Consider the following 27,147-nt stretch of genomic DNA (forward strand, 5'->3'; position numbering starts at 1 on the left):
TAGAATGTTCCCTGGGTTCCCTGTGGTTTATGCATGACCCGTTACTCCCAGGCGACATCTTACAGTTTCCCCTTTTGTGCAAATGCAGGTTGTTGAACACTTGTCCCGTCTGAGAATCGGTTTCATATTGCTGATTTACACAACCTGTTCCTTCTGCCGTTTGCAGGCTTTCAGATTAGATTATCCATAGCATGCCTTTTACTTTCATTTGTGAGTTAATGCTCTGATACATTGTTTTATGTTCTTGTTTTTTCATTCATCCTTCCGCCCATATTCTCCTTCGCTGGGTGGGCTTTTTCCTCTTGCATCAGGCTATAATAATTTTAGTACACAAGACGTTATCCAATCTCATCCACAGAGGGGGTCACCAAAAGTCAAATTGTCAGTTAAGGGTTAATGTATTTGTGTGTAACAACTTGAGAAGCACAACACATATTTATCACTGAAGTTTGTGGGGTTGAGGTGTATGCAAGTTTTATCTGTGGCTTCTTGCGCTCAAGTTCATACAAGTTGTCACATGCTCCCATCCGAAACTAGCAGTTTAACTGCAAGGTCATTAACCTCTTCAGTCCCAGGGTTTTTTTTACTCTAAGGCCCACGTGCCATACGTGGGTTTCATTAAGATTCCCACACAAATCATGCATCTTTTTCCAGAGTGAGTAGGGCTTTTGTTTGAAACCTTACAAAACATGCACGTAAATGATAATTGTAGGTGCTTATGTAAAAGTCTAAAACAATTGTTTGCTATTTTCTCAGAGTTTCTTTAAATATACACACACTTACTGGCTACTTTATTAGATACACCTGTTCAATTGCTTAACACAAATAGCTAATCAGCCAATCACATGGCAACAACTCAATGCATTTAGACATGTAGACATGGTCAAGACAACTTGCTGAAGTTCAAACCGAGCATCAGAATGGGTAAGAAAGTGGATTTAAGTGACTTTGAACGTGGCATGGTGGTTGCTGGTGCCAGACAGGCTGGTCTGAGTATTTCAGAAACTGCTGATCTAACGGGATTTTCATTCACAACCATCTCTAGGGTTTACAGAGAGCGGTCGGGAAAAGAGAAAAAATCCAGTGAGTGGCAGCTGTGTGGACGAAAATGGCTTGTTGATGTCAGAGGAGAATGGGCAGACTGGTTCGAGATGACAGAAAGGCAACAGTAACTCAAATAACTGCTCGTTACAACCAAGGTAAGCAGAATACCATCTCTGAACGCACATACACATTCTAGAGGCCCTCATCCCATCCTTTACTCTGTAGGGTAGTTTTTTGGGGGAGGGGGTTAATATTTTTATGTGTAGAAATAGGGCATGTGATGTAAGTTTTTATTCATTTTTTTGTTTGTTGTGCAATATGGATAGAGAACCCTCAAGGGACCTCTTGCACATGTGATGTCACAATGACATCACTTACCTCACTTTATTGTTTCTTTTTTAATTTATTTTACTATTTTTAGTGATTGATAAAAATTAAAATAAAACTTTTTTTCAGTGGTGATGTCACTCTGATGGGAATATCTGAAGGTGTGGTCGGGCATTCCTTATGTTATGGCTTACCGACACTCGTGCTGCCAGCAGTCAGCAGCAGGGAGATGTCCCTGTGTAGCAGTACGTCCTAAAGGGCTTTTTATTGGATGCTTTTTCTTTTTGTTAGGACGTACCGATACGTCTGTAGGGGAATGAAGGAGTTAATAAACACACTAAATATAACTGGTCATTGGGTAGAACACTGAGGCATCTGATTGAAGAATATTCCATTAAGAACAACTCTTGTTGTTGGAGATACATAGCTAAACAAAAATAATTTAAAAAAACATTATAGGGAGCCCGGTCATATCACTGGCATCTGTGAGCTATAATAGAAGGAAACCCTATCCATAGTCCACTGGGGACATTGCAAATTATATATATATTTTCTTTAAAGTGCCACAATATTCCTTAACCCTACCATCCAGGGGTATACCTAGAGTATTTGGCACTCGGGGTGGATCCTGTAGCCAGGACATAACAAGTAGTATGTAACATAACAAATTACAGAGACGACAGGTGAGGAGGGCCCTGCACAAACGAGATGTAAAAAGACCCACAAAAAAATTAATGTTGGCAAGAATATTTATTTCACAAATTTGTAAAATGTATGCCAACTGGAAAGAAAAAAAAAATCAAAAAAAATAAATGAACTTAAATGAAATAAATTAAGTTGAAATAAATAACATTTATGGAACAAATATGGTACAGCTTAACTCCTACCACACTATATACTGAGCCAGACATTGACGGTAGTGCAGCATAACCCCTGACTAGCACTGACCTCACCTGTAGACTTCACTGGTCCAGGCGAGCAGCACTGGGTCCGCCTAACGCAGGGCCACAGCTTACCAATGTGGCGCCAACGCGCACTGTGTAAGGAAACTCTCTGTTACCGCCTGATGTGGGAGTTCCATAGGGGTAAGCTGCAGTCCTGCCTTACGTGGTTGTCGGACCACATAGACTACATAAAAAAAAGTATAGACAAAAACCTTTACTACCTCCAAACCACTTAAGCTATTTATTCAATATAGGGTAGTAGGACAGTACAATACAATTACAAATGAGAGCGTTTCTATGACTTCAAAAGAAACCCCTTGTTATCCTGAAAAAGTGATGTCTTATCTGTGGGAGTACATCAAATATCGAAAAGGGGAACCAATTTGCAGTTTTTTATCTTACCATTAGGTGTCCTCGGTACAATTCGCCAATAGTAAAACATAAGCAATGTTTATTTGTATCTCATTATATGTATCTAATCACTAAAAAGACAAGGCTGCATTCCAACAATCTAATATTTACAGATGTGCAGAAAATATTCCACCTACATGGTTAAATTAGTAACAAGTTCCTGCACATTCTTAAGGGGTACTGCAATAATGTCTACAAAGGCCCCTTCTTTTCACCAATTTAATTAGTGGTATTAGAAAAAGATTTAAGGGGACTGGCTGATGAAGATTCGGTAGAAGGACATTACATAGAAAAAAAGCTAACATGGGAAAATATTTTGGGTAAGCTTCTCCTGTGATACTACAGCCAAACATTACTCCTCTCCTACCCAGAGATCAAAAGGTGCATGGGAAGTAGGTTGGACTTTTTTTTTTTTTGCAACATACAAATGTTACAAATTATGTTGACCGGCACATATAGAAAGTTTCCCTGCAATAAGCTGATATTGTCTTTTCAAAGGGTTAATGGTGATTGTAGGGTGCATTGCAAGTAGGCGCCACCAGGTGGCAGGCAGTTAGGAAAGTTGAGAAGACTGGTCACCAACCAACCCACTTGAGTTAACATGGGAGCTGTGATATGGACAGATATCCATTCCTTCCTGTAGAGAAGTTTGATTTAGCTCATGGTAATCCTCAACAAGGGCTAGCTGAACATGGCACTGTGATATAGCTAGAGTGGTTGGTAATCCTACTACATTTGATGCTATAGGTGTGATCATTAATATTATGCTTAGGCACCCCCACCCAACATGGCAATTTGGATAACTTAATTGTTGGGCCACGTGAGATATACAGATATAGTATATAGAGTATATATTGATAAGAATTTTTAGGAAATTCCACATCTCACAAGGGAAGTTGTAACCTATACAGATTTTCAAAAAATATGGCAATCTTACTGCAGCTACCATACCTCCCAACAGTCCCAGGTCTTGTGAGACAGTCCTGATTCTCGATCTCTCTGCACTGCCTTAGGGAACTGTAAAATGAATGGAGGTTTATGCTGTTGCTGCTCAGACCTACTTCACAGCACCAGCGTGGCTGTCTCTCATTGACCCCTGGCGCCGTTCCACACCAAATGTTCCAGAATATTTTGTTTTATTATAATATCTTGCACTATATATTTGAAGTGATTTCACTCAAAATGGGTACGAGCTAGTGCTGTATTTAACTTTGGGCCTGTCCTAAGCTATTGTCCCCAGCCCTCTCCACCACAATGGTTGGCGTCACCAATACAGTAAAAGCGAGATTATATCCTGGTGCGCCGTATCTTAAACGTGCCTTTTAATGAAATGTGCAGAGGCTTGCTGAGCTGGCACAGTGCCCATAGTGCAAATATGCTGGTTGGGGAGATCAAAGAGATCCCTTGTAACTGGCCCATTGTGCAGCGGGACACCGGGGGGCTTGATCGCTTGAGAGGGAGGTATGTCTGATGGTTTTGCAGCAAGAGGAATGTCAGCCTCCTGGACCTACCAACCTAGGTCAGTAGCTATACTTTATAGAATAAAATATATGTATATGAAATATAATAAAATACTCAGCTCCACAAATCCATTTAATCCTTTAGTTAGTTTCAGGGTAGGTAGCCCAGTGCATACATTAAACTACTGTCTTTCCTAAATTGAGTAATTTTTTATCTCAGTTCTGACACAAAAGACATGTCATATAACACAAAAGACTCAATGCATGAACAACAATCTGCAAAGAAAGTTAATTCACCTTTAGCCTTAGATACAAGTATAACTGAGGCCTAATGCTAACCGTAATAACTACTGATTGATACATTCATCGGCCCTCTCACTGCCCGTCATAAATACATTCAGAAAAGACTGTGCCTTTCACAAAGGAAGAGCTCTGAGAACAAGTTCTTCATTGAGTAGAGTCACAAAGCATGAAGCAAACCTTAACTGAAATGCGTCACCCACTATGGAAGTGACAACTTCCTTGTTGCAATGTCATTCAACCTGTTCATTAACACTGAATGCCACAATTACACACAGATGCTAAAAGCATTTACAAAGGTGAAGGTTGTATTGTACTGGGTTAGTAATACTTATGCATCCTCTGAAGGATTTGTTATTGCCTATTAATTAGATTCGAGTTCTTAACACTGCATAAGTGAAAGAGTAGTGTTAAATATTAAACAACTAAAAAGGTTTTGGCAATAGACTGTTTGTCATCTAATAGAAAAAGTATAGCGTAACACAAAATGCAGGGGCGCCCTCTACAAACTTCTGTAGGAGCCCTTTTGTTGGCCAGCCCTGAGGCACGCAGGGCCTACCTGAATCAGAGTAGTAGGAACCTCCAGGCAGGATGGAATGCCAGGCCACGAAAAACACTCTACCACATTGACACATCCAACCACACACCCACCAGGACAGGCTCTACCACACCGACACCTAAACACACACCAGGACAGGCCCGGCCACACCTACACCCAAATACACACACACACACCAGGACAGGCCCAGCCACACTTACACCCAAATACACACACACCAGGACAGGCTCTGCCACACTGACACCCATATACACACCAGGAAAGGGTCTGCCACACAGACACCCAAATACATACCAGGACAGGCTCTGCCACACTGAAGCATAAAAAAATTATTTTCTACACTGCTTTGTCATTGTATTTTTGTCCCCATGTGTATTGATGCCCCAGGCAGGTCCCCCTTTGGTATTGATTACGGTCTCCCCCCCCACAACACAACCTTGTGTATTACCCCCAGCATTGATTAAGTGATGCCCCAACTAACTCCCTTATGTATTGATGCTCCCACCACTTTTGTATTGGTTAATGTGATGCCCAAGCATACTCTTGTCTATTGATGATGCCCCCACTGCCATGTGTATTACCCCCATCCACACTGTTCATATTGATTTTGTGAAGCCACAACCCAGCTTTTCTTTAACACCCTATTTTCGGGTAATCCTTACATTTTTGCTTCCAGACGCCCCTTTGAATGTTGGTCTGCTGGCCACCTTGACTGTGGGTATAGTGTTCTTTGGGTGATGTGCAGTGTTGTTTTTGCACCAAACATACCTTTTGGAATTATGGCCCAAAAGTTCAACCTTGGTTTCATCAGACCATAACACTCTTTCCCCACATGCTTTTGGGGGACTTAATGTTTGTTTTTGCAAACTTCAGCCAGGCTTGGATGTCTTTCTCTGTAAGAAAAGCCTTCAGTCTTGCCACCCAACCCCATAGCCCATTCATATGAAGAAAACGGTGGATTATTGTCACATGAAGCACTCTGCCTCCAGAAATGCCTTATACCCCTATATGCCACTCTGGCAGAGTGGCATTTGCTTGCTTAGTTATCCCTCCACTTAAGGGCAAAATAAAAGGCTTCCCAACAACATAAAGTCAGGCTGTTTAGTGCCGTCACTGCCAAAAAATCCACAAATGAACCTCCTCTTCAGGTGAAGGTGTGTTTCTTTTGAGCCCCAGTAACTGCTACAGCAGAAGATATCAATTAACTAGGTTGCAGTACTGGGCTTAGACGCCTGAAAGCAGTTAACCCTTTCTTCAGGGAAACCCTTATAAACACCATCACAGTACACTAAATAAGAGAGAGAAGAAAATTACAGCTAAACACCACCACCACAAAAATGTTGAAACAGCCATTTGCACGAAGGGCACAACATTTTTGCTTATAGACTCCCTGTTGTGTATCACCAGGGCACTTGAGCATTGTGTGCCTGTTGTGGCATGTGTGCCATAGGTTCGCCAATGCTGCCTTAAATCCACTGTGTCCCTATTACCTTGAACACAGTTCCCTTTTTCATTCACAAAGAGAAGCATGAGCCAAAGTTGCTCTCTCCCTCTCTTTGTTAGGTTTTCTTTTATGTCATAACTGTTGCTAGGATAATGATCAATGTACACTCCATTAAATAAAAATAAAAAAAGAGAAGAGTATGACAGAAGTGCCAAGAATAAGATAATCGATTTTGGAGGTTGCTTAGTAGGAGGTACTGCAATTGTTTGTAAATCATGGGACAAACAATGTTTAATCTACTTAAATAAAGAGACTGGTTTATTTAAATGTTCATTACGATAGCACATAGACTGCATATCTGAGAGAATTGTATATATCAAAGTTTAATATAGTTCTGAAAAGTTGCACCAGACTTTATATTATCTACAATCTGATCAGAGAATATAGAGTAATTGTTTATGACCACTGAAAAATATTGTTCATAAAATAAACTGTAAAAATCCATAAAGGCTCACAAAATAAGATCAGCAGATCATGGGGGAAAGGCCATTTCTGTATTACCTTACTTTTTTAATCCTCTCTTTCCTTCTAAAAAAAAAAAATCTAATTTGTCCACTTTCCTAAAGTTATTTTTGTGATGGCCCTTCCTCTGTTGGTTTCTCTCCAGCAACTCTGGGATTTATAATGTGAGTTAGAAAAACAATTCACTTTTAAGTTGGCTTGGTACTTGTTAGCAGGGATAAGCATGGACATGGTTCATGGAGGACATATTAACAGTTGCTCGACCCAGCAAAGGACACTCTATGTATTTACACATGCCAACACGCCTGCATTTACACACGCACATTCACACTTCCCCTTTTACACTTGTTCATCCACACACTTACTTGCCCTAACATACACTTTCAAAATACACTCCCACCCCTTTTCATTCTCTCCCACCCCTTTTCATTCTCTGTCTCCCCCCTTTTTCTCAGTCTTCCCCCACCCTTTTACCCTGTCCCCCTTTTCTCCACCCCCCCCCTTTTTCTCCCTCTCTCCCCCCTTTTCTCTCTCCCCCCTTTTTATCTCTCTCAACGGTTTCCAGATTTTGTTCGGTGACTCATCAACCTATTGTGCAAACCATTGATAGAAAAAAGGAGGCAATATTCCATATAACCGCTGTAAAATAACAAAGGTGTGTTACATGTTTCATGAAGAAAATGTTTCAGTAATGGAACTGAACACTTTAGAACTTTAACGTACACATGGATATAACTATTTTACTCATTACACTCACCTATAATATTGTCATTAGATGCTAATAGAATTAAATAGTTAATTTTACCCACCAGCCCTTTAACCTGTAAAAAAACTCTGCAGCATGCTTCAATGCGCACTGTAAAGTGAGGGTTCTCAATATAGGTAACTACCTCCCAGATGAGTGGTCTTCATGGAAGTCTTGAGACCAAAAAGCGGGACAAGACTGAGTGTTTGCAAGCAACACTGTAGCATATTGAAGGTTCCTTGCAGAATTAGTGGTCTCCTCTATGCTGAGAGGTATAGGCAGATACTTATGCTTAATGCAAGACCATCAGGGAGGCATCTGATTTGCCCCAAATGTGTTCTGGAGCGTGATAACGTCCCCAAACATACAGCCAAAGTCATTTAGAACTATCTTCAACATAAAGAAGAACAAGGAGTCTTACATTTAAGCCCTGATCTCAACATCATAGAGCTTGTCTGGAATTACATGAAGAGAGAGAAGCAACTAAGGATGTCTAAATCCACAGAAGAACTGTGGTTCGTTCTCCAAGATATTTGGAGCAACATACCTGTCTGGTTCCTTTAAAAAAATTGTGTGTGTGTACCTTAATGATTTGATGTTGTTGTGAAGGCAAAGGAAGGTCACGTCATATATTGATTTATATTTTTCTTCTGTTCACACACTTATTAATAAATGATAAAAGCTGACTATTAGCATGTCTGTTTCTGAAATCATTCTTCCTTTACAGTCTTTTTTAACATGTTGCACAGTGCTGTATATTTACAACAAACTTGTATAAGTAGGGTTAACGCAAATGTCTCTGACATACGGCAGGTAACTGCAGTCTACAGGATGCATGAAGAGTAATTACATGTGTCATAGCTGTCCAACCACGGTAACCTCCCTGGAGATGACATCACGGAGCTATTCAGCTTGTGACTTAATCCCTTGTAACTTTGCTTTGAGCTCATTTTGTGAAGTGGATGAGACAAACAAGCCAAACTAGTTATGAGACACAACAGAGCGTGCTGATAAATGAGCTTCCCATGGCTTTTTACATGCTTATTCCCTCCCCTTTCTCATGATATTTTTTGACTTGCCACTATTCTCACAGATTTCCTTACTTTGCTGTTTTTACACCTTAGTGATCATCTTTCACCGCTCCATGGAAATGACTAACAGTATATTCTATAGCTGTTAAACAAACCTCACTGTGATTGCACTGTTCTTTGCCTGAGTAGTATAGTAGTAGTTGTTTTAACGAATGTAGTGCATTTGTCCACTGGCATATGGCATGTAAAATTAGTGCGTATAAAATTGTTTACTCAAGAAGTTCAGGAAGGAAGCTAAAGGCTGATTATCACCTAACCTTCCATTAGCATCACTGTATCAGTCATGTGATCCTAGTATACATGCAGGGACGGACTGAGACCATCCAGACGAGGATTTTTTCAGAGAAAACGCTCTGAAAAATAGCCCTCCTCTTATATTTGAGGTTATCTTATAATCAGACTTGAAGCGCTGACCTGGAGGACCTGGATCCTCTTCTCTGACAGCCGATGAACGTCTGCGCGATGTGCGCAAACGTTCTCCGCTGCTGCTGGCACTTCTTCTGGGGCTTCTACGATGCAGCTCCAGCGTGACATGATCTTCCGGTGCTCCACCATAGAAGCCACAGTGGAAGTACTGGCCAGCAGCAGCGGAGGTTGTCTGCATGCATTGCGCAGACATTAACCGGTTCCCAGGGCTGCAGGGGACCTGGATCCTCCTCTCGGGCAGCCAGTTGACGTCTGCACGATGCACGCAGACAACCTCCGCTGCTGCGGCCACTTCAGTTGAGGCTTCTATGACGGAAAGCCGATGTGACATAAACTTCCGGTCATAGAAGCCCTAGCGGAAGTGTCGGGTAGCAGCAGCGGAAGACGTCCACCTGCTGCCCCCACTAGACAACAGGGAATCTGAAGCATGGGGGACAAGTCTGGGGATGCATTGGTAAGTCTGGGGCATATAGAGGGGGGCAGAGTGGAATGTCAAGGATGGCCAAGTGGCATATTGGGGGGTATAAGGCATATCTGGGGGGGGGCAGGTTGGCAAATAAAAGGAAATTAAAACAAGAGATGCATTTTTCTTAATCATAGTTTTATTAAATATGAAATAATAGTTTACATGTGAATTAATATTTACTAGTAAAACTTTGTTCCTATAGGGCAGTCTTATACTCAGGCTCTTTCTTTTTATCCTAAATTAATATTTAGATTTGGGGGGTTCGTCTTATAATCAGGGACTTCTCATAATCAAGCAAATACGGTAATGAACAGGGGCGTAACTATGCCCCCACACAACTGGTCTGTGCCTTTTTTTGCCTCTTGTCCCCCTCTTACAAAATACAACATATGTAAACACATTTACACAAGTTATCCACACTTACTCATACTTACCAACACACATTCCATCTAATCCCTCTTACACAATTACACATCCATGCTCACACACACAAGTACACAAGGAATAAAAAGAAACAATAAATAACCGCATCCATTTGGGAATAAATCCAATGTGTGAATAAATAGAAATAAATACATACACAACAAATCTTTGAAGTGCTTTAAAGGAACTCAAACGGATCCAAATATATGGGGAAAAAAATAAAACATAAATACTATATAGTGTAGTAAGTAAATAAATATGGAGGATATAAATGAAAAGACAGCCCCTTGCATGATATAAGGCATAAATTAGTAAATTGGGTCTGTGGTGTTCTTGGATATGGATTCATTAAAGGCAGTTTATGTAGAAGACAGAAAACCGGAAGGTGAGCAAAAAATATTCAATAATAAGTAAAAATTCTGATCTTACATTAGAGATTACACTTCTATTCACCATGCCCGTATATCCAATCCATATAGCAGCATCCCACTAAAGATAGATATCAGTCCCCAGTGGCTCCATGTACTTACTCCTTCTGTAACATCCCCCCACCTTGTGTCATGGAGATTCTATTAATGCTTATTATTCATTATTCCTTGTGCTTTCTTATTATTATTCGTATTATGCCCATAACGCCCTTTGCAGTTTTATCTGAAGCTATCCCTATACAACTCTCATGTCTCTAACTACTCTACATTTTGCCATGCGATATTTTTACTAGACTTGTGCATTCGTCTTCGGGCGAACATGAAAACGAACACGAAGAGTGCGTTTTCGTGTTCTTTCCGAAGACACGCCGAAGAGAAGACAGCGGCGGTAAAACGTAGGCTAAGACGAAGACACACACAACGAAGATCTTCGTGATCGTCTTCGTCTACCACCCCCCCCTTCTAACTTACCTTGTCTTCGCGGCATCGCGGCAGTTCCTGGAAGTGGAAATCCGCAGGTTCGCCGTTACAGGGCAGTGCGAATGAGCCTATTGGTCGCCTACAGGGACCTCCTGCAGGTGAACAGGGAGGGAGACCAGTGGGATGTGCCGGGTAACCCCTGTTACCCTGCAGATGCCACTGGTCGCCCTCCCTGTTCAATTAGTTAAATGTCCGTACGAGTGACTTTATTGGTCGCTCGTACGGACATTTAACTAATTGAACAGGGAGGGAGACCAGTGGGATGTGGCGGGTAAGTTACGGAACCAGGAGTTTAACAGTCTGTACGAGCGACCCTATTGGTCGCCAGCAGGGGGCTCATCTGCCATCAACCAATGGCAGACGAGCCCCCTGCTGACGACCAATAGAGTTGCTCATACGTACATTTAAACTCCTGGCGCCAGAGCTGCGTTAACCCCGTATTAACCCCTTAACCAGGGAAACGAAGGAAAACCGAACACGAAGAATGTCCACGAATATTCGCCCGAAGAGAAGACAGGAACAGGCGAATATTCGCGGAATACGAAGATTTTTTTCCCCCCCGAAGACGAACACGAAGAGCCCCTGGTGCCCAAGTCTAATTTTACCACTGAAACCATACATTTATACATAATATTTCTGTGGATGTACATTAAAGTAGTTAAAACAAAAATGTCAATTATATATATATATTTTTTTTAGAAATGAATGAATTCAGTTGAGTTTGGCTGCTGTAGTTCCTGCTTATAGTGGGTAGAAGTTAAACGTTATTTTCCATCGTGTGAAGCTTTGATTGGGAAAGCTTGAAGTACTTTAAGAGCAGGGTGAGTCTTTTGGAAGCTCCTTTTGTAGATATTCCCATGAAGGGATGTAACTTGAAGATGTCATAAGTGTGCCTCGGGCATCCAGCAGATTTACAGTTGATAATTAGAGAATCCTGAAAAATAAACACACTCCTGACTCCTACTTTGTACTATTAGTTTCGAGTGATGTTTCAGCTGCCCCCAAATATTTCACTTTGCCCCTATTTTTGTCTAAAATGGGTTTAAATATACACAAACTGCACTGTACTTTTTTTGGAAAAAAAAATACTGAAACCTACATTAAAAGTAGAGTTTCATATTTACTTTTCCTTTCATCAGAGGCTACTTTGAGACACATAAAAACGAGAGTAATTATTTTCGACTGAGAGGTTTCTTTAAAATTTGATTTGAAGTGGTGAAAAATACCATTGACCAATGACGTGTGTCAGTTAGGTCTATTGAAGTACAGAAGAAAATGTGCAAAGTTAAAAAAAAAATAATAAAAAAAAAAATCATATTCTTACACAGTTAAATAACTAGTTATCAATAGGTCCATCAAGCAGTGGCGACTCTAGAAACAATATACAGTGAAGGAAAAAAATATTTGATCCCCTGTTGATTTTGTACGTTTTCCCACCGACAAAGACATGATCAGTCTATCATTTTAATGGTTTGTTCATTTGAACAGTGAGAGACAGAACAACAAAAAAATCCAGAATAACGCATTTCAAATAAGTTATACATTGATTTGCATTTTACTGTGAAATAAGTATTTGATCCCCTTTGCAAAACATGACTCAGTACTTGGCAAAACCGTTGTTGGCAATCACAGAGGTCAGACGTTTCTTGTAGTTTGCCACAAGGTTTGCACACATCTCAGAAGGGATTTTGTCTCACTCCTCTTTGCAGATCATCCCCAAGTCATTAAGGTTTCGAAGGTTGACGTTGGGCAACTCGAACCTTCAGCTCCCTTCACAGATTTTCTATAGGATTAAGGTCTGGAGGCCACTTCAGGACGTTAATGTGCTTCTTCTTGAGTCACTTCTTTGTTGCCTTGGCCGTGTGTTTTGGGTCATTGTCATGGTGGAATACCATGACTCATTTTCAATGCACTGGGTGAGGGAAGGAGGTTCTCACCCAAGTTGTCCTGTCGCCTTGGCAGAAAAACACCCCCAAAGCATAATGTTTCCACCTCCATGTTTGACAGTGGGGATGGTGTTCCTCCTCCTCCAAACACAACGAGTTGAGTTAATGCCAAATACCTTGATTTTGGTCTCATCTGACCACAACACTTTCACCCAGTTCTCCTCTGAATCATTCAGATGTTCATTAGCAAACTTTAGACAGGCCTGTACATGTGCTTTCTTGAGCAGGGGGTCCTTGCGGGCGCTGCAGGATTTCAGTTCTTCATGGACTATGGTTCCAGCTGCCTTAAGACATTGACAGGATCCTCCCGTGTAGTTCGGGCAGATTACTCACCGTTCTCATGATCATTGAAACTCCACGAGGTGAGATCTTGCATGGAGCCCCAGACCGAGGGAGATTGACAGTTATTTTGTGTTTCTTCCATTTATGAATAACCGCACCAACCTTCTAACCAAGCTGCTTGGCGATGGTCTTGTAGCCCATTCCAGCCGGGTGTAAGGTCTACAATCTTGTCCCTGACATCACTGGACAGCTCTTTGGTCTTGGCCATGGTGGCGAGTTTGGAATCTGATTAATTGCTTGTGTCGATAAGTTTCTTTTATACAGGTAACAAGCTGAGATTAGGAGCACTCCCTTTAAGAGAGTGCCCCTAATCTCAGCTTGTTACTTGTATAAAAGATACCTGGGAGCCAGACATCTTGCTGGGATCAAATACTTAAATTAAAATAAAATTAAATTCATTTACATTTTATTCAGTGAAATAACTTATTTGAAATGTGTTTATTCTGGATTTTTTGTTGTTCTGTCTCTCACTGTTTTAATAAAATTATAGACCGATCATGTCTCTGTCAGTGGGCAAACATACAAAATCAGCAGGGGATCAAATATTTTTTTTCCTTCACTGTATAGAGGGAGGGCATGTAATATACCACAAACTGGGGAGGGGGGGTGACAATAATTCCCAACACTGAATTATACCACTAAAATAAATATATAAATAAGATGCCCAAATACCCGAGTAATGCTGAATGGAATGATACCGTTGTTATAGGACTAACATAATATATAAAAGACAAGCGTTCAAGAGTTTTTCTCTCTTCCTCAGGTATGAAGCAATGCCTTTTTTCATATAATAATGTAGATTGTTTTTAGCTGTATTAATTCAGTAGACAAGATGACAAAATAGCAGAGTTTTGTTATTGGACTAACATAAATCTTAAAAGACAACCTCTTTCTCAGGTATTGCTTTAAACCTGAGAAAGAGAGGATCGCTCTTGAAAGTTTTTCTTTATAGTTTTCCAAACAATCAATAAAAAAAACGGTGCTTTTTGTATGTATGGCCATACAGTGTGATAACATAATGGAGGAAATATTAAACATTAATATGCATTTAATCAAGCAGCATGCAGCCATTTTCACTATAACTGAACCCATGGGTACATGAAATACTCAAACTGAGCTCTGTACAGCATCAGAGATATGGCACAAGCTCAATACAGGAATTATACTCTACTGGATGTACTTTTACCTGTAGATGTTTAGATTATAAATTCTTTCTGGATTGAGACACAATATACTTCTGATGTGGCAATGCCTCTTACTAGCCCAACGCTTCTTTCAGTCTAGATCTGAGAGATCCACATAAGTGCAGAGATGGCGCGATCCGCTAGCGCCTCTCAGTTCGATGGCGCCCTCAGTGTCTGGTTGCATATTCCACAGGGTGGTGTTCCAAATTTGGAGAAATGGGGAAGGAATAACCTAGGGGAGTAATTGCCCCCCCCCCGTAGCGACACCTATGCTACCCACAGCCATACCTTTTAAACAACACTTCCTAAACAAACACCCCCCATGGCCGTTGTCCTCATTGTGGAGTTATGAAATCATATGCACCCCATGGCTTCAATTTGAACAGGGCCTAGTAATGCATCCTATGAGGGCCGTCCCGGCTTGGTGTAGATGGGCCTTTTAGGGAGAGCAGAGTAACTGACCTATTAAGCAGTAGTGCAATGGAGGGACAAAACGACGAAGAGGATGGACTGTCCCCCACTTGTATAGCAGGGGGGCTGTTGGGCCTCTGGACCTACTGTCCTAGTTGGTCCAGAATACATCACTGTTTTTACTTATAATTTGACTATAAGATCTGGCAGTTTTTCGATTTTAATAACAATGCACTAAACAGCAGTACTTACATGAAAACATGCTGATTGTTTTACATCTTGGAATAATCAACAACCTGGACACTGGTTGTTGGTAATAGTTGTACTTAGAACAAGAAGCTCAATCTAGTTAGGTATAGCTGTGTTTAATGACAACTAGCCTTGTTCTGTAATGGTCAAAACTGTATTATAATTGACTAGAATGAGCCCAAAAGATTCAGAAGAAAAAGCTGCCTTGGCTTTTGCAGGAAGTTTCAGGGGGTTGTACAATAGATTGTAAGCTCATAAGAGCAGGACCCTCTTCTACTTTTGTACCAATTTGTTATTGTTTGTGATTTTAAATGTATCCTACTGCGTCTGATTGTAAAGTGCTACGGAACTGCTGGCACTATATGAATAAATGTAATGTTGTCATATGGCTGAATAGGGATGCTGGCAGGACTTTTTGGCGATCTTTTTGGGAGACAAGAGCACACATGTTCATTAAAAATACCCTATTGCTCCTGTTGTTTGTGTAACATATTCTGTTACTCTCTCCCAGGATTTATAAGTGCATATATGCCCATGTACTATAGATTTAACAGATACATTAAGGGAAATGCATGATGTAGGTAATCAAACCTTAGAAGTACTATGTCCTTCTAAGTTACATAGAAACATGGAATTTGACGGCAAATAAGAACCATGCCGCCCATCTAGTCTGGCCGTTTTTCCTTATGTAAGGGGTTTAAAGCCCTATCAGTGTTTGGTCAGGTCCTATAGTGAGAAAAGCTTCATGTATGTCTCATGCTTATTTAAATTCCCTTACTGTCTTAGCCGCCACCACTGCTGCTGGGAGACTGTTCCATTTATCTACTACCCTCTGAGTAGAAGTAGAACTTCCTTATGTTACATCTAAGCCTCTGGCCTTCAGGTTTTAGACCATGACCTATTGTTCTAACATTGCTCCTCCTTTCAAATAAGCTTGGCTCCTGTACTTTGTTAAATCAATTTAAGTGTTTAAATGTTTCTATAGCATCCCCCTCTCTTCTTTCCTACAAGCAATACATGTTATGGCTGTGCCATACCAGCTACCAAACACACACACACACACCGGGACAGGCTTGGCCACACCAACATCCAGACACATGCACCAGAAAAGGCTCTGCCACAACAACACCCAAACACACACACCAGGACAGGCTCTGCCACACCGACACCCAAACACACACACCAGGACAGGCTCTACCACACTGATAACCACAGTCTATGACACTGACATCTACACCAGGATGGAATTTCCACACTGCATTGTTGATGCCCCTTGTGTATTGATGCCTCAACCAGCACCCTTTTAGTATAGATTAATGTGGTGCCCCCACACCCTTGTATGATCGCCTCCAGCCAGCACTATTTGTATTAATGCCACCAGCGAGTCCCTCCGTTTATTATTGATTTGTGTGATAGCCATATCACATATATGTGTTAGACATGCATTTTTAACTACATAATAAGTACTTATCACTTGAAATTGAAATATGGTTTCAAAATAACAGCTTAACTGGCAGTTTCTTTAATAGTAGACCCTGCTGTGCCGTGGTACTACAGTTGCCAACTTCCAGTCTTCTGGAACTTTTCCCATGATTAATGACTTCAAGTGGTTTTGCCAGGACACCTCGAAGCTCTTTTTAATAATTTTGGGTGTATACCATCAGATTTATTTTTTTTTTTTTAGAAAAAAGGTAGAAGGTAGAAATTCTTCCTTTCTCAACACAGCTGTGTCACATGTCACTCCATGTCTCTTAGCTAACAAGGGTCCCTCACATCATCTTCCTGTGTAAAAAAGAATAAAAGTATTTATTTAAGCAGTCGGCTAGCTTTCTCCTCATTTACACAATTTCCTTAGTTTATCTTTAGTTTAATTATTCCTGGTTTATGTTTTCCTCTGTCACTTATGTATCTAAAAATGACTTTATCACCCTTTTTTGTTAACCCGGCCAATGTGCTTTGGCGCATGTAATAAAGCACTTTGCTTCCCTAAGCTTAGCTAAATTATTACTATATAAAAGAATTGCTATCAATCAGTTTAAATGTATTATAATTGTCTCTACATTTAGCTAGACCAAGCAGTTTCTTTCCATTCTCGATTAACCTGCAGTTTCTGTCGTTGCCTCTTGATTGAAACCTGTATCTTTGCACCTGCAGAGAACTGTCACATCTGGCCTGTTGCCAGCCTTAACCACAAGTCAACTACTGAGCACAGTTCTCATTCCCATGACTTAATTATGGGTGAGGCAGACACAGAGTTCTTAATAGTTTAAAAGGAAGTTTGTTTGTTTCCCATAGATAATTTATAAGAGATGTTTTTTTTTTCTTCAGACTCAACCTTTGATGAAATGATCTGTTTCGCAATCTATAGAAAGGCTTCCAGTATGAGCTTATATTACATTTTATGCAAGAGAATAGGTTCCGGTAAAGTGATGTGAAATGATTAAACAGAGACAATACTCTTAAGCTTTTTGCACACCTATTATTATTTTCATCCTCAGAAATAAGGCTGATATAGACTTGTTGTCCATCGCCATACCTGGGAACCTTCCATTGCGGGACGTGGCCAGGACTGCACGCTGGCGTCGGCGTGCGGTCCCGCTGATGTCGGCGTGCGGTCCCGCTGGAAAACACCCCCATCTAAAGTAAAAATGGGTGGGGAGTGGGGCGTGTCAAGACCCCACTCCAGACTCCAGTGACCCAGAGAAGCAGTGCTCACCAGGCACTACAATTGGACAAAAAAATTCAACAATATGACTTGGCATGATAGGAGTGTGATTGCTAACAGCAATCGCACTCCTTTTATACCCAGGCAACCAGTAAATACTGGAACCTAGGCATGATGGGACTGTGATTGCTGTTAGTTATCACACTCCTATCATGCCAAGTCAGCCAGTACATGCTGGTACAGGGTGGCTGTAAGTGATGTGCAGACCCCATACTGCTGGCAGCATCAATACACAAGGGGGGCAGCTAGCCAGGTTTCAACATGTAGTGGCTGACGTGGCATGATAGGAGTGTGATTGCTAACAGCAAGCACAGTCCCATCATGCCTAGGTTCCAGCACTTACACATCCATGCTTTCACACACACTCTCATTCATATACTCATTCATTCACAGATTAATTCCCTCAATCACGCATACTCATTCAAACACCCTCTCCCACCCCCTTACATGCACTGCAGCTCTCTTGATGCCGGCCTCCCTCTGTGTTCTCTGGTATTGCACAGAGGAAGCAGGACTGGAGCAGAGTCATGTGTGGTCATGTGAACTCTGCTGGGTTCCACTTCCTCTGTGCAGTACAAAAGACCCTCCCACAGGTAAGTAGCAGGGCTCTTGTGATCCTGGTTGCCCTGGCTGCCGATCTTACGCGGGCCGCACCTCAAGGTGCGGGCTGCATGTTGGACGCCCCTGACCTAGGTAATTATACTCACAGCCTGGAGGAAGAGGAGGGGTTAGCTTGGATTCAGAAGTTACAAGAGGAAGTGGGTGTGGTTTAACGAATGCAAAACCATGAGGAGGAAGCAAAACCAGTACATGTGGGCCAAAACCATGACAGCCACTTAGTTATCCCCCAGCCCTCCTGATATCCATTCTTTATTATCCTATTTTATATAAATTCTGAGTTGCAAAGATATTTACCCAGGCCCACTTGTTTGCCTACAGTCTGGATATTGACTGGATGACTCCGTAGAAAAGATATCCACTGGTGAAAATTGTGCTCATGTAATATGTGATCCATGCGGCTCATTTAGTTCTCCATTGACATAAAAAGCACAAAGAAATGAATGTGTAACATACCGACCTAACTCTAGAAAATCAATGGTTTTATTTACATATATTACAAGCAGAATTCCATTATATACATTTCTCTCTTCAATTACATTTATACATATATACATATGTGCATAAGTAGAAACAAGAAACCTGGAAACAAGTCCCTATGTTTATCTAACCAAGTATCCGTCACAAATTGCTAGAGGACACATCACAGAACCAGAAAAGTGAGTTTAATAGTTTAAAGTCAATAGACTGCTTGGGAAGATTAGAACACAAAGTGGCTAATTCTGTAACTTTTCTATGGAAACCTGTTTCGCAGAGGTGTACTCCTTCAGCTTACCAACATAGTGAATAAGTGCTGAGAGTGACAAACGTTAATGGACATGTATAAAGTTCTCTGTATTTCTCTTTTCGTTCATATATATCAAGGCTGATTGATCAATGGCTCGCAATTCCCTAATAGAAATATCACTGATAACATGCATTGCAGCCATCAAAAATTATTTTCCTATTTAAGGCATTTCTAATTTCCTTATATCTTCCTAATATCTTCCACTTGCCTGTTTTATTTGACATGTTGATTGTTCTAATCTCTGCGAAGAAACTCGCCTACTACACATATCCATCATAAAAAAATATATATATTTTCTTTCTCGAGTAGTTGGCAAAAAAAAAACGTTTCTGGTCATTACAAACCCATAGTTAAAATTGTTCACCCTACAACATCAGCTTTAAATACCTTCACACAAATATAGTTTCACCTGACATTCAGGACTGTTGCGCAGTATTTTGCATGCTAATTTTATCGAAACAGTAAGTATAATGCTTATCACGATAGAAGTGTGTTTTATTAAACCCAAACTAATTAATAGATGCTTTAGCTCACAACATTATGTTGTATTATATAACCCCTTAAGCACAATGGGGGCGGTCCCAAAACCCATTGAAAACAATGCATTTTGAGCCTGTACATGTACAGGCTTTGTCATTAAGGGGTTAATTAAGATTCCAGAGGCATTCAGACTATTTTCGATTCTTTATCAACTCCAGATGACCTACACGCATTATGTATATTGGATGAAGTTGACAAATGCATTTTGCTATTATATACCAAATACTTTTTTTTTTTTTTAATCCACTTGACTGAGTGACACTGTACGCTTACACTCCTAAACACAGAATCATTTAATAGTGTCATTGTAGAATACAACGTGTCAACAGTAGGATGCTGGACTAAATAAAACATTGTTTGGTGATCTTCTTCCAGGCCATTAATATAATCCAATTTTTTGAAGTCCGATTACAGAATGGGGTGCCCAGTATATGTCTTCTCTTAAGCAAGTTCAGACAAAACAGAAGTATTTCTTCCACCGACACTTTGAAAGTCTTTTAAATCCCTTTGTGGTCAGCTTTTTCTCCAGTCTTGCCTTGTGTTCAATGGCACTAAGAATAGCAGTGTCAAATACCTCTTTGAGGTTCTTCTGAGTCAAAGCAGAACATTCTATGTAAGTCTGAGCTCGAATTTTTTGTGCGACTCCCACTGCTTGGGATTCACTAACTGGTCTAACGTGGCAATGGCTCAGCTTGATCAGTACATTCACATCATCTCTAAGATCCGTCTGTGTTCCAACCAGTACCACCGGAGTGTGAGGATGGTGTGCGCGGATTTCAGGAATCCATTTCTCTGTAACATTCTGAAAGGAGCTTGGATTTACCACGCTGAAACATACCAGGAAAACATCGGTGTCGGGGTAACACAGGGAACGAAGATGGTCAAAATCCTCCTGCGTAAGAAACAAACATAATTACTGTACAGCAACTGAAACTCATATTACACGGGCAGAAAGTAAACACATACTCATATACTCAAGATCTGGCCAGAGCTGTAGATATGGTCTACTTAGATTTTCTAAGGCATTTATACTGTATCTCATAGGAGGCTGACCTTCAAATTAAAAGGGTTGGGGCTGGGACAGCCTTCATAGTGTAAAAGGACCGGTTGAGGAGATCAAAGATCTTCTTTTTCAACAATGTGACAACGGGGTCACCCAAAACACAGGATCAGGGAAAGACATTAAAAATGTCATCAGTTGGTTTGGCCTTCGTTGAACACTGTCATAAAAAAAAAACTTAGATGGCCTTTTTCAGAAGAAGTCTCAATTAAAGGAACAGGATTTCCAATACTAAAATAAGTCTGTTATCCCTCTTCTAGTTAAAAGTCCATAACTTAACCAAGTTACTAAATCATGAGTAAAGCTCTAAAAAGGCCAAGATGTGTCGTATTTAAGGAAAGATCCTGGACTGATCACACTTCATTTATCCTTTAAATCACAAATGGAGGGCTAATTACTGATCCTTTGCACCTTGTCCAGCTGTTTCACGATAAAAGTCACCTTTCATCTGTATTTAGAATCTACATTAACTGTTGAATGACGTGAAGAAAATGCATTGTGGGTATTTTGCAATTCAAAGAAGACACCGCTACTAGGTATTTAAACCTAATCCGATCAGTCAAAAAGAAGAAGCGTTGAAGTGTTCTCATACCTGCCCCGCAGTGTCGCACAGCTGGATTTTTACAGGCGCTCCGTCCACCAATACTTGAACTGAAAAACAAAACCACAAAACATCAAAAGGTTGATCCTGAACGATTACACTTTATAATCATACTAAATAGAAAATCTCATATTTCCAATCTGAAATCTCTCCTATGTACATATACATCCGAAGGCTGCCACTGAGAAAGCGAATAAGCTGCATCAGAAAACAAAACACGAGAGGGAAGCGGACGATATCATGAAGACCTCATCGCTCCGACAGGAGGTAACTGTCGAGCAACCCACTAAAAAGTAGCGGTGGTTGAATGTCTTCACCTTGTTTACTTTCTCTTTACTTCCTATGCATCTGATGACACCGAGTCACTATGGGGTCTGACAAGGCATTGAAAGACAGAGGGAAAGGGGGATTTGTGGATGGACTCCTAAGATGTAAGTAAATATGGACTACTTAGTCAACAAGCAACATGCTTTTTGGTTGCAACTTTGGTTTTTAGGAACAAACCCAGGCCACCTGATTTTTTTGTAGACCAGCTTGAAAAAGATCGCATTAAAAGGAAAAAGTACTATTTTGGATTGCCAAACTACTTTATCCAACTTAAGAATTACACCCACAAACAAATGTCATTGTCCTATCCTTTGTTATGTTCAAGGATAACCTTCCTGGGCCAAGACAATCTTATCAGATCAGTTAGCTGAATGAAATCACCAAAGGACAGCAAGCCTGCCACTTGAATTTGTTTTAACATTCGGCTAACGTGAGATTACAAGGCATACAATGTAAAGTTCATATTTCAAACAGACTGACTACAGGTTAAATAGAACTTAACTATCAATATATTATGTGACATTCTGAATAGAATGAATAGAAGCACCTAATCCTAAATATAACAGAGAAAGACAGTGTATTTGGGGAGTGTTCCTTGTATTGTTTAAGACAAATCCCTAGGAACCACCTACATTTTGAGTATTAAGAGAGCATCAAGTGATATTGGTATATTTATTGCAGTTTATAATACTTGTTAAAAGCATCTCTGTTTATCCCAAAATTGACCTTCATTAAGGTGCGTATATTACTAACATGTGTTTACATTGCGGGAGAACAAACTAAGATGCTGGTTAAAGAAAATTTTTTTAAAAAAAAACTATATCAGATTAAAAAGCTTCTGATTGCCCCAATTTTGTTCTTTTCACAGGCTTTTCCCCCTCCCCACAATTTACTCATTAAAGAATTCACTCTACTCTAAAAAGTCTAAGCTATCGGACTCTAAACTATTGTTAATAACCGTGTTAGTGATTGGAGAGATTACAAGTAGTCATAAACCCAAAACATTTTTTTTTTTTTTTACAAAACATTACATATATATATACACAATATAATAAATAAACAAAGCTTTGTGGATAGATAAAACATTGTATCAAATTGGGGAATAGACTACTTGGTTCAAAAGCAGAGACAATTTATATTTCAAATGATAACTTTATTTATACTGAACAACGTTGGGTTTAGCGTGCCAAACATTACCAAAAAGTTCAAACCGTCTTGAGGGCACGGGAAAACTAAACAAAAGCTAAGAAACAACAGGGTGACAAACTCCCCACTGAGAGTCACAGGAGAATGTAAAACTGTTAATAGCCAAAAGAGAGAAACGGTGATATTGTAATTGTCCACAAAACCAGACAATAGGTAATCAGAATAAGAATAGACGTTACTAATGGGATTTAAAAACCGTACCTTCTCGTGAAACTGGTTGTATCTAAACTACAGCAGAACAAGGATAAGCAATGTATAGGTTTATGGTCTAAATTTGCATTGTACAATTGTTCTCTGTTATCATTAAATTGAAAATATATCAAATTTGGGTTTCTTAAATGGAGATATTTCTAAAATTACTAGGAGTAAGCGGCGAAGCATGGCAGGTTACCTAACTTTCATCTTTGATTATTTATATATATATTTTTTTAATGGGCGCCTTGTAGACTGCTAAGTGCCTAACTCAAAATAGTCCACTTATATAATATGTACTATTTGTGAATGTATTAACTGTTTAAAGCGGATAAGTCTCGTTAAAGAGAATTTAAACCACACAGAGAATATGGGAATACTTTTCTGCGCATGTTATCATTAGAGAGACTGTGGGGTGTGATTTCTAAGCACAAAATTTACTGCATCGCTTCTCATGCCTGGTAAGTGTAAAGAAAAAGGAAATCACAACCTCCAGGGTTGACAGAACTAGATAAACCTGTTAAACAGGAAGGTATCTTCAACCGATACTTGCCATACACTGGCTGCCAAGTTAGTTTCCGGAATTAACCCTATATCTCGGCGTCTAACTGCGGATATTTTAAGTGTTAAAATAACATGTAGTTTGATGTATACATAAAACATACAAAGTATAGCAGAAACGTAATAACAATATTTGCTATATTGGTGTGTTTGTCATGAATAGCAGGGCAATTTATGGCAGAATATGCTTAAATGCAATGGATCCCCTATGGCTACGCATGTGGGGTGTATAAGAGCTGTGTCTCAGTCCCACACATTTACTGGTACATTTGCTGGAGTAAAAATGGTCTACCGCTTTCCCAGGGGTAGTGACTACATATGTTGGGTTTTGTCACCTTTTATGACAGATCACTCATTTGCATTTAAACAGTCCCTTATTTTTAAATACATCTGTATTGATAAAATCTCCAGAACAATTGCATTGGCGCAAGGTGTAGATTTCAGAAATAAAACAAGTTGTGCTTAAACCTGGGGACAGCGATACTTCCTCTTAAGACTTTTCTACATTAAATATGGTCAGAACAGAATAGTTTCCTTAATAATTTAAAGATTTGTCAGTACAGATTATGTCTGTATACATAAAAAAATGTGACCATACATCAAAAACTCTGTTACCTTAAATAGTAGATCTCATAGGGAACATATTATTGTTAAGAAAAGGGTTGGCCATGAATAACATTGATGCCAACATTTGTTCAATATATTATATTAATAGAAACCACAGGATTGTGGATTGTGTTTGTGATCAGTTTTAAACATCAAAGTTACACAGCAAGAACATAGGTGGGACAAGGTTAACCCTTAATTAAATGTAAATTTTGGGCCAAAAGAAAGAAAACCAATGCTAAGAATATAAATACTCTAATTCAATCAAGCAATAATAGACAATCTGAAAAAAAAAAGACTGTGAAGTTGTGCTTACTTTTTCTACATACTCTGCCAACTCAGTAGGGTATATTCAAGTTATACAAATGCAATTATGCTTTCCTAGAGAATTGTATTGTTGTCAGATATATAGACAACCCCCAATCGCACTTCCACCCCTTAGTCACACTTCCCCACCAAAGCTTGACACCTAAAAGTCACATCCTCCCAACTATCTGGGAACCATCCAACCAACACTGTTGAAGAATATGTAATAAGACAAAAGTTGTTACTTAGTTACAAAGGTTTATCCTATAAAAGCTTGTGATTTATTGAATGTATTATCTGAAACAATTTTGTTATCATCCCACTAAATGTTGGGGACTGTTCTCACCCCCACAAAAGCACACCATAGTTTTATCTCTGTGGACTCCAAGAATAGCCATGGAACACGAGGAGAAGTTCTTCCAAGTTTAAAAGAAAGCACACACAAAGTATATCGCAGATAGAGACATATTCGGGTAAAATACATTTTACAAACTATATAAGACTTTTGAACAACAAGAGCAGGAATTAAGAGGTAAATTTAGCTACACATACACCAAATCAAGCCATGGGGATTACTCGGGGAGCAGAAGGAATTGAAACCGGCCCTCCATACAAGCGTTAGTGGAGACCACAAACCACAACAGAACATCTAAAAGAATGAAACCATGGCAGCACCATCTCCATAGCAGTGTGAATTTATTAAAGTCCTGTCTTTTACAGACACAGACCAGGAGATGGAGAGTGAAACTTATCAAGTGAGACCCCCCCCCCAGATGTCTTTAATAAATTCACACTGCTATCGAGATTGTGCTGCTGTGTGTTTCATTCTTTCAATTCATTCATCCACAAAACAAAGTAACATTACTGAGCTTGTTTTTGTGAAGCTTATGCACCAAGTAGGTTTACTGATAATCAGTAGGCAAATAACATGCCCTTACCTGAAAACGTGTCCAAAGCTGTCGGTTGGTATTCTGTGGGGTAACCGTTTACTGTGTAGCTGATCACCAGGCTTGTCTTGCCAACTGCCCCATCGCCCACAAGGACACATTTAATGCCAAGTTCCTGGCTGCAAGGTCTGGAAGATGGATGTTTCCCAGATGACTCTGATCCAAGCGGTGAACTCAGTCTTTTGCCTTCAGAGCAATCAAGCATCATCTGCGGTGGCATTTTAGCCTCTCAGGGGCCAGTCCCGTGCCCTTTTCGCAATCTAGCAGTTAATTCCAGATTTAATCATAAGTAACTAGCACCTCAAATAATCTTTACTTGAAGGCATTTCTCAAAACTCCAGTACACCCCGGTTCTTCATCAGAACAGGTGCTGATTAGTCATAGTCCGCTCTCAGTGTGGTTTGACTCTCCCACGGTCACTGGGACTTATACCTTCCCTCCCAGTATTGTAATCGGATACTGCTTTTGTCACAGACAACAATGCAAATGCACCCACAAGGCTCTGTGTGATGGGATCTGTAATGTGCTTAAGGTGTGTTTTGGAAATAATCAATGTTGAAACAAAAAATGTACACAAAACCACATCCTAAAAAAAAAACACAAATTAATTCATATTGGAAATAATTTCATGTCTGGCACCAACCTGTTTAAACTTTTTAATGATATATTTAACTGCCTTCATAATGAGTAAGATATACAGATACTGGCCCAGCAAAATAATATATATATATATATATATATATATATATATATATTTATATATATATATATATATATATATATATAATTTTTTTTTAATTTTCTTTTAAAAATGTTTAATATTTTTTCAACTTTTCTGCATTGTGTTCATCATGAATATTTTTATTCAATTTTTTTTTCCTTTCTCAAATATCTGAGGCCCTCCTTTAGAGTATTATTTAATATTTAATATAGTCTTAATATAACGTCCGACTATAAAAACTCATTGGTCGTGGTAGTTAACTTTTCATAAAATACATCATACCAACCCTGGGTCTTTATGAGCCTCCTCGAGTAACCACTTTACCGCTACATGCAACACAAACTTTGTGGTATTTTATTTTTCAGTATCTAATTTTTCATACTATATCTGCAGAAACAAATATCAATTTGTGTTTAGTAAAATTCTGCCCCACATGCCGTTTAGCAAATTAACAACCCCAAACACAGAAATGCTCTTAGACTGAGTTGCTGAGCTTGTACAGTATGTTTTTTAAAGGGACAGTTTAATGTTCCTGACAGCCTCACAAAAGAAGAATGCCCATAAATATAGGAATTTGATGACAGATCCCATCTAGTCTGCCCATTTTTACTGATGTAAACACTTAGCCCTTGATCAGTCCTTGGTTTAGTCTAAAATTCCGGATAGCTTTATGCCTATCTCATGCATTTAAATTCTCTTACTATATTAGCCTCTACCACTTCTTCTGGGATTTAACATTTGAAAGAAG

General features: G+C 39.7%; 1 protein-coding gene across 1 annotated transcript; it reads right to left on the reverse strand.

Annotated features, from left to right (window-relative positions):
- Nucleotides 1-20,104: 20,104 nt before the first annotated feature.
- Nucleotides 20,105-26,053, reverse strand: RHOV (ras homolog family member V). The gene is made up of 3 exons (XM_053474516.1): nt 25,670-26,053; nt 21,525-21,583; nt 20,105-20,764 (listed from the first exon to the last, which is right to left on the reverse strand). Exons 1-3 carry the CDS (start codon nt 25,896-25,898, stop codon nt 20,324-20,326), a joined length of 729 nt encoding a protein of 242 aa, XP_053330491.1. The 5' UTR covers nt 25,899-26,053; the 3' UTR covers nt 20,105-20,323.
- Nucleotides 26,054-27,147: the final 1,094 nt, after the last annotated feature.

The sequence above is a fragment of the Spea bombifrons genome, chromosome 9, assembly GCF_027358695.1.
Source record: "Spea bombifrons isolate aSpeBom1 chromosome 9, aSpeBom1.2.pri, whole genome shotgun sequence".
NCBI lineage: Eukaryota > Metazoa > Chordata > Amphibia > Anura > Pelobatidae > Spea > Spea bombifrons.

Excerpts from the sequence above, each read along its gene's own strand:
- RHOV (XM_053474516.1), bottom strand. The coding sequence starts at position 25,898 with ATGCCACCGCAGATGATGCTTGATTGCTCTGAAGGCAAAAGACTGAGT. Across the intron at positions 21,584-25,669 it reads AGCTTTGGACACGTTTTCAG|TTCAAGTATTGGTGGACGGA; the intron begins GTAAGGGCATGT and ends TTTGTTTTTCAG. Across the intron at positions 20,765-21,524 it reads TGTGCGACACTGCGGGGCAG|GAGGATTTTGACCATCTTCG; the intron begins GTATGAGAACAC and ends TTTCTTACGCAG.